This window comes from Chrysemys picta, chromosome 1 (genome assembly GCF_011386835.1).
Source record: "Chrysemys picta bellii isolate R12L10 chromosome 1, ASM1138683v2, whole genome shotgun sequence".
Classification (NCBI taxonomy): domain Eukaryota; kingdom Metazoa; phylum Chordata; order Testudines; family Emydidae; genus Chrysemys; species Chrysemys picta.
In genome coordinates, this window is record NC_088791.1 from 353,733,682 (window position 1) to 353,742,910 (window position 9,229).

Consider the following 9,229-nt stretch of genomic DNA (forward strand, 5'->3'; position numbering starts at 1 on the left):
ACCTGTGCAATGTTTGAGCTGGGGTTGGATAGAATGGGGGTGTGTAACTCTGAGTGCAGGGGCAGGACGGGAGCCGGGGCACTGAGATAACACTCCTGTGACTGCGCTGAGGTTCCGTGTTAGGAAGAAGTCGCTGGGTTACCCTGATCCACTTCCGCGGACATCACTGGGGTCTTGCTGTTGACCTCATTGGGCCCGGGACTGGGCCATTCTTGGTTACATGACTGTTCAGAGTAAATCTACTCAGGCCCTGTAATATTCTACACCCCAAATTCCGAGGTCTTCACTCAGGCAACACTTCCATTAATGTCATAAGGGCCCCAGGACTGGGTCTGTTCCGGTTGTCAGAAATTAGCTGGTTTCAAGTTGCATAGCTGTGAATGTCCGAACTGTAGGACCCAGGAGCAGCCTTTGATACCGATGTTCCAGCTTCTTAGGGTGAGGAGATCTCCCTACTCTGAATACAGGACACCTGGTAAAATTACCCATATTCAAGCGAGTTCCACCGCAATCAATCAGAACTATACAGTACAAGTGTTCAAATTAACAACAAGTTGACTGAGCCCCTGTTAAAAACAACTACGGCATAGTTGGATTCTTTTTAACTACCTTCTTCTCTTTAAGGCTTTAGGGTTCACACAGGGAGGGGTGACACACACAGCCCTCCTCACACACACAGACGGGGAGAGCTCACACACATACACACACACACTCCTGTACACCTCTCTCACACAGGGGGCGTTACCGACCAACCGACCTGACCCTCTCTCTCTGACACACTATGCCCTTCATGCCTGCCTGGGACCCTGGGATGGACCTGCCTCTTCTGCTACCTTGCGCCGTGTCTTTGCAAGGAAACCTGTGAGGAGGAGGGGGATGCAAGGTCACATACCACCTCCCCCCCAGATTTCTGCCAGGGTCACACCAGATTGTGTGCAGCAGCAGCCTTTCAGCACAGAGCGGGAGGGAAGGGACAGAAGCTGCTTCCAGTTGCAGGGGAGTAGGAGGGACGGGGAAGGGATAAGAGCTTAAGATCGGCCAGATTGGCTCAGACCAAAGGTCCATCCAGCTCAGTGAACAGTGGGACTTTCCGTTCCTCCCTAGGCTAGACAGAGAAATTTACTTTCAGGCTCCATTTTATACATCAATACAAACAAGTTACATACTGACCCTCTAACGCAGTTAATTGACACCTTCTGACGTAGCCGGTTACCACCCATCACCTCGTACACCTCTATCCATCACACTGTCAACCTGACCATATCTTTAGGATGGGTAACCATGTTCCTGTTATCTTTAGGGAATGTGCTGATATCGAGGTGTTCTGATACAACCCTTCTGAAATTGTGTTTGCGTGAGTGCTCTGTGCCCAGCACCTCGTAGAAATATTTGGTTTTGAAATATCTGCCCTGTGCTTGCCAGATTCTGTGAGCAGGGCCTGCTTCTAGCTACCAGACTAATTTTGCTTTATATCAACAAGACTTTGACTGTTACTTTAGCCCAGGCCTCAGGCCTCATGCTAGGCCTCTAATACAAGGGCTTATCTCTCAGGGTGTCTTCCTACTACAGTTCCGCATTATGAGAGTGTTTCTGGATTTACGGTAACACACAACAGGCAGTTGTCACACAATGAAGTTTTTGATGGTATCTATGATTCTCTCAACAAATGCATTCCAGTCCTAGCTGACACTACAGTTCTCACTGATTTTCTCTTTTGCTGTGAGTTACAGGAAAATGAATAGAAGATCCAAGTGATAGTACATGATGCCAGCTGACAATCACACTGTTTTTGACCCTGTTAGTTACATCCTGACCGGCATCCCGGGTACGGAGGAGTCTCATTTCTGGATTGCCATCCCCTTCTGTCTGATTTACGTTGCATCACTTTTTGGGAACTCTCTCCTACTATTCATCATACTAACAGAACGAAGCCTCCATGAGCCCATGTATCTATTTGTGTCTATGCTGGCCGCTGCTGATCTGCTGTTATCTACCACTACGGTGCCCAAGATGCTGGCTGTATTCTGGTTTAGAGCGGGAGAAATTTCTTTTGCTGCCTGCCTGACCCAGATGTTCTTCATCCATGTCAGTTTTATTGCCGAGTCGGCCATCCTGCTGGCCATGGCATTTGATCGGTACGTTGCCATCTGCGACCCCCTGAGATACACCATCATACTAACCAAGTCTGTGATCGGGAAGATGGGGCTGGCAGTTGTCACAAGAAGTTTCTGTATCATTTTTCCTCTCATCGTTCTCATGAAGCAGCTGAAGTTCTGCAGAACCAACCTCCTGCCTCACGCCTATTGTGACTATATGATCCTAGCCCGGCTGGCCTGCAATGACATCACAGTCCACGTCTGGTATGGTGTAGCTGTGGCTATTTTAGTAATTGGTTTAGATATTGTGCTCATTGCTGTATCATATGGGTTGATCCTCAGGGCCGTCTTCCTGCTCCCCTCCAAGGAAGCCCGGCTCAAGGCTCTCCGCACCTGCGGCTCCCATGTCTGTGTCATACTGATGTTCTACGTGCCGTCTGTTTTCTCCTCTTTAGGACACCAGTTTGGGCACATCCTCCCAGGTTATATTGTCAACCTACTGGCCAACCTCTATGTTCTCATTCCCCCCATGTTAAACCCCATCGTTTATGGGGTGACAACAAAAGAGATCCTGAAACGGGTGATCAATGTGTTTTATCGATGCTGCAGCAGAAGCTCCCTGCTGAGCTAAAGGAGGCAACAGAAAATGCTTTGGGACTTGGAAATTAAAGCCAGGTTTTCATTGGAGCTCTAGGGGTGTTTTTACTACGTACTTACACTGTGTAAGCTCAAAACCTGGTCTCTCTCGTCAACAGAATTTGGGTCCAATGAAAGCTATTTACTCCCCCACTTTGTCTCTCTAGTATCCTGGGACTGACATGGCTACAACAGCACTGCGCACTGCCACAGAAGGCAGCCAGACCAAGTGAGTCTTGTTCTAAGTTGAAGGGAAACAGAAAAACAAGAAAGAACAAAGTTAAACATCAGCATTTGAGAGAGCACTGTGTGTGTATCTCCTATCTGACAAGCTGCATTTGAGCTGAACTCTTAATGGCAACAGAAAGCAGCAGCCAACAGGGCCATGCCAAAGGCCAGTGGGAAGTGCACTGGGCTGCACATTGAGAGACAGGGTCTCTAGTCTTGGTTCTGCCACCAACCTGCTGTGTCACCTTGGGTTACTTTCTTTTCTTCTCAGACTCCTAAATCCTTCTCAGGGTCACTGCTTTGCTGGCCACAGTCCCCCATTCCGTAGCCAAGGCCTGCCTCCCATGGACCTTGTGTTTTGCTGCCTTATGACACATTTTGCATGGATGAGCCCGGCTTCCCCATGTTGATCTCGCACTTTTCCCTACACTCGGGGCTTCAAAGGGGTGGCTAGGTGGGGGAGAGATCGGGGGTGCTGTGGATTGGTGCATTGGTCGAGCGGCTCATTTACACGTGCTCGTCAGTCCTCCCGACTGTGGGAGAGAGAGAGAGAATAGAATCGTGTGTGTGTGATTAGCTGTGTCTTATTCTGTGCTAAAGGAATATTTTGACGCTGAGGATAACATGATGACTCCTTCTGGGGCTTGGAGGCTTGTTTGACCTTTTGTTAATGTCACACAACATCCAGCAGAAATGCTGTGGGAATCTTTTTTCCTTTTATACTCACCTTCCATTCCTGCAGCCGTTGAGAAGAAATGTCTCATAAGAACATAAGAACGGTATATACTGGGTCAGGCCAAAGGTCCACCTAGCTCAGTGTCCCATTTTCCGACAGTGGCCAGTGCCAGGTGCATCACGGGGGTGAACAGAACAGGACAATCATCAAGTGATCCATCCCCTCTCATCCCATCCTGGATTCTGGCGGTCAGAGGTTTTGGGACAACAGCAGCATCGGTTTGCACCCCCAATCATCTCAGCTTATAGCCATTGATGGACCTATCCTCCATTAACTTATCTAATTCTTTTTTTAATCCTTTGGCCATCACAACATCCCCTGGCAATGAGTTCCACAGGTTAGCTCTGTGCTCCATGAAAAAATACTTTCTCTTGTATTTATTAAATATACTGTCTATTTATTTCATCAGGTAACCCTTGGATTTTGCATTGCGTGCATAAGTAAATAACATTTCTCTATTCAATTTCTCCACAACAGTCATGATTTTATAGACCTCTGTCATATCCTCCCTTAGTTGTCTCTTTTCTAAGCTGAACAATCCAAGTCTTTTTAGTCTCTCCTGAGATGGAAGCCATTCTATACCCTTAATCATCTTTGTTACCCTTCTCTGACCCTTTCCAAATTATACTATGTCCTTTTTGAGGTGGGGCTACCAGAAGTGGACACACTGTTAAAGTTATGGCCTTATCATGGATTTATATAGTGGCAGTATAACATTTTCTATCCATTTCTTAATGGTTCTTAACCATCTATTAGCCCTTTTGACCACTGCTGTGCATAGAGCAGAAGTTTTCAAAGAACTACCCATGACGACTCCACAATCTCTTTATTGGGTGGTATCAGCTAATTTTAAACCCCATCCTTACATATGTGTAGTTAAGCTGATTTTTTCCAGTTTGCATCATTTTGCACTTATCAATACTGAATTTCATCGTCCATTTCATTGCCCAGTCATCCAGTTTTGTGAGATCCCTTTGTAACTTTTCTCAGTCAACTTTGGATTTAACTATCTTGAATAATTGTGTATCCTTGCAAACCTTGCCACTTCACTGTTCACTACCTTTTCCAGATCATTAAGGAATGTGTTGAACAGCACTGGTCCCAGTACATATCCATGAGGGACCACGCAGTTTACCTTACTCTATTGTGAAAACGGACCATTAATTCCTACCCTTTGTTTAGAAGATTAGTGTTGGAAGGGACCTCAGGAGGACATGTAATCCAACCACCTGCTCAAAGCAGGACCAACCCCAACTAAATCATGCCAGCCAGGGCTTTCTCAAACCGGGCCTTATAAACCTCTAAGGATAGAGATTTTACCACCTCCCCAGGTATCCCATTCCAGTGCCTCACCTCCCTCCTAGTGAAATATTTTTTCCTAATATCCAACCTAGACCTCCCCCACTGCAATTTGAGGCCATTGCTCCTTCTCCTGTCATCTGCCACCACTGAGAACAGCCAAGCTCCATCGTCTTTGGAACCCCCGTTCAGGTAGTTGAAGGCTGCTATCAAACCAACCTCTCCTCATAAATCATGTGCCCCAGCCCCCTAATCATTTCTCAAAAAAAGAAGAACAGGAGTACTTGTGGCACCTTAGAGACTAACAAATTTATTAGAGCATAAGCTTTCGTGGACTTCAGCCCACTTCTTCGGATGCATATAGAATGGAACATATAATGAGGAGATATATATACACACATACAGAGAGCATAAACAGGTGGGAGTTGTCTTACCAACTCTGAGAGGCCAATTAATTAAGAGAAAAAAACTTTTGAAGTGATAATCAAGCTAGCCGAGTACAGACAGTTTGATAATAAGTGTGAGAGTACTTACAAGTGGAGATAGTCAATGTTTGTAATGGCTGAGCCATTCCCAGTCCTTATTCAAACCGGAGTTGATTGTGTCTAGTTTGCATATCAATTCTAGCTCTGCAGTCTCTCTTTGGAGTCTGTTTTTGAAGTTTTTCTGTTGTAATATAGCCACCCGCAGGTCTGTCACTGAATGACCAGACAGGTGAAAGTGTTCTCCCACTGGTTTTTGAGTATTTTGATTCCTGATGTCAGATTTGTGTCCATTAATTCCAGAAGTCACCTCCTACAAGACAGGCCCAACAAAGAAAATAACAGAACACCACTAGCTGTCACCTTCAGCCCCCAACTAAAACCTCTCCAGCGCATCATCAGAGATCTACAACCTATCCTGAAAGATGATCCTTTACTCTCACAGATCTTGGGAGACAGACCTGTCCTCGCTTACAGACAACCCCCCAACCTAAAGCAAATACTCACCAGCAACCACACATCACTGAACAAAACCACTAACCCAGGAACCTATCCTTGTAACAAACCCCGATGCCAACTCTGTCCACATCTCTATTCAAGTGACATCATCATAGGACCTAATCACATCAGCCATACCATCAGGGGCTCGTTCACCTGCACATCTACCAATGTGATATATGCCATCATGTGCCAGCAATGCCCCTCTGCCATGTACATTGGCCAAACCGGACAGTCTCTACGCAAAAGAATTAATGGACTGCCCAGGTGCCCATGATTGACAGCCACTGCAGTACGACGACGACGGATACCAGTCGTAATATACCATCTTCTACCAAAGGGCAAGGGGCTGATGCAATGCAGCCCTACGGCTGCCAGCCCCACGGCTATTAGTCATGCTGCACCATCTACCGCCAAAAGGCAGTTAGCAGCTGCTGCTGGGTAGCAATGCAGTCCCACGTCTGCCAGCACCCAGAGGACATATGGTGATTGTGAGCTCAGCTGAGCTGAGCGGGCTCCATGCTTGCCGTGGTATGTTGTCTGCACAGGTAACCCAGATAAAAAGGCGCGAATCTATTGTCTGCCATTGCTGTGATGGAGGGGGAGGGGCCTGACAACATGTACCCAGAACCTCCCGCGACACTGTTTTGCATCATCCGGGCAGGGCCGGCTTTAGGCCGATTCAGCCGATTCGGCTGAATTGGGCCCCGCGCCAAGAGGGCCCCGCGCTGCAGCTGTCCACCCCGCCCCCAGCTCACTTCCCTGGCCCCTCCTCCTCTCCCCTGAACGCCCCGCCCCTTCCCCTGATGAAAAGAAGCAGGGGCGGGCCGGCAGCACAAGGTAAGCTGGGGTGGAGGTGGTGGGGGCGCGAGAAGGGCTCCGGGGAGGCGCGGCCCGTTCCCGCAGGCCCCAGCGGCTCTGGCCCAACACGGTCCCCGCTGCTCTGAGAATAATGGGGATGTGAAGCCAGCAATGGGCCAGCTCCCTGTGTTAGGCCTGGTCTACACTATGAGTTTAGGTCGAATTTAGCAGTGTTAAATCGAATTAACCCTGCACCCGTCCACACAACAAAGCCCTTTACTATGAAATAAAGGGCTCTTAAAATCGATTTCTGTACTCCTCTCCAACGAGGGGAGTAGCACTGAAATCAACATTGCCATTTCAAATTAGGGTTAGTGTGCCCACAATTCGACGCTATTAATCTCCAGGAGCTATCCCAGAGTGCACCATTGTGACCACTCTGGACAGCAGGGATCTTCCCTGATACCAGCCACACGGTGGGGGGAGGGATAAAGCAATCAACCCAGATAATTGGATGGGAGGGGGTTAGTTTGGTTTCTGCTGCTGTACGTTAACAGGAAAACCGCAGCACTCAATGGGCTTTGCTTGGTATGTGGGAAAGGAGGGCGCTGTTTTTAGGAAGGTTGCAGAAGCCGAAAGACAGTGGCTTACCATGGCCGCATGCAAGCCGAAATCTGTTGCCCGGACCTGTGTCTGTGATCTCTAACACCAAAGCCGCAGACACTCAATATTAAGATGCAAAATGCGACCTTCTACCAAAATCACATGTGCTATATAATGTGAATAGTGTTGTTCACAGTAAAGAGTATAAGCATTGTTCTTTTTAAATACTTCCCTCCCTTTTTCCCCAGCTGCAAATTTTTCAAGCCTCCCTCCTCCGTCCCGAAGGCTATCTCAGATAAGGCGGTGAAAAAAAAGGACGCGAGATGAAATGTTCTCTGAAATCATGGAATCGACCCGCAATGAAAGAGCTCTCTCGTTTCTAGTTAACTCTCCTTTCTTCTTAATTAAACAGTCTTGTTTTATTATAAGTGCTCACAAGCACCGTGTGTAATACAGGAGTGGTGATTTACGGCAAAACTGGTTGTGACATACTAGAGTGATATTCCCCTGGTATTATCTGGACCGGTTATCGCTAGGGCTCTCCAATCCTCGACTCTGGGAGCCACCCTTACCCCGCTTTGCTGTGAGAACCCCCACTCCAAGTCTGTACAAGCACAGCCTCTGGCATGTAATCTGCTCCCAGCTACATGAGTGAGCACTTTTGTACAGGTGCTGCTTGCATTGTGCAACCAAATGACACTAGCCAATATCTGCAGTCCCAGACCCAACCCCAGGAACCTCCCTCTTGCATTATCCAATTATGCACGCTGGACACTGCAAGCTTATATGAGTTCATCTGTTTAACAAAATAATTGATATGTACCAGGATTGCTATCCCAAAGGGAGTCCCTGACACACTTCAAACCAAACGCACTGCTTCAGGTAGAATAAACACACACATTTATTAACTACAAAAACTTCCAACTCAGCTCTCTGGGCTGTTTATCTGGCTGCTGTGGCTGCTCCCAGCATGGACCTTCTCCCTGGGATGTTTCTCTGACCGCACCGGCTCTGCCTGGCCTGGCTCTGCTCCCAGCTCAGTCCAGGATTCTGTTTTCTCCTTAGCTTGGCCCGCTCTGGCCCAGGCATCCCCAGTTCACACAGAGGATGGGACCCTCCTGACCTCCTCATTGACCTTCCTGTGCTGTCAATCAGGCTGACTGGGAGTGTTGGCCTCTTCCCATTGTCCCTGGGGCCTGTCACTCTCAGGGGCCTGGTTTCCCATCGGCCATTCATTTAGTTACTGAGAAAGGGCCAATCAAAAATCCTCACTAAGTTTTACTGAGGGGCCAACAGTCCCCTTACATTCCCCTCTGCTAAAATTCTGCCACAGCCATTATATTAACACCAGCACATCTGGGCCCCATAGTAACAAGATTAAGCAGCATCACTTTATATAAAAAGCCATTAACAATCAATAAAAGAACATTTAACATCCAATGTCCACTTCTTTTTACTACACATGACAATATTCATTAAAACATCACTTAGGACAAATAACCTAATCATCTCTAGGTTTAACAGGCAGTACACCCCTGGTTGTTTTCTGGGACCTTCTTAAACCTGGTGGCTTGTTACCCAATTTTTCTATTCTGTCCCCATTTTCATCAGGGTTTGGGTTTGCCCCATTGGTTTCAGTCTCCTTGGGACACACTGCTCTATCCCTCCTATGAGCCCTGATCAGACTATAAGTCCAATATTTAACTGGTCCCTATGTACAACTCTCTGAGGACCTCCTTGTCCAGTCTGGATAGTGTAAACCGGCAGTTTGGGATTGTTATGGGTGACCACTGAACTGGTATATGGCTATCAGGTCTGTTGAGAGCCCCACTGGACTTTTCCTACTTTGG

The 9,229-nt window shown here is 47.5% G+C and overlaps 1 protein-coding gene across 1 annotated transcript; it reads left to right on the forward strand.

Moving 5' to 3' along the window:
• The first annotated feature begins 1,761 nt into the window (after positions 1-1,761).
• LOC101953990 (olfactory receptor 52B2-like) lies at positions 1,762-2,727 on the forward strand. The gene has a single exon (XM_005290011.4). The coding sequence runs from the start codon at positions 1,762-1,764 to the stop codon at positions 2,725-2,727; it is 966 nt and encodes a 321-aa protein (XP_005290068.4).
• Positions 2,728-9,229: the final 6,502 nt, after the last annotated feature.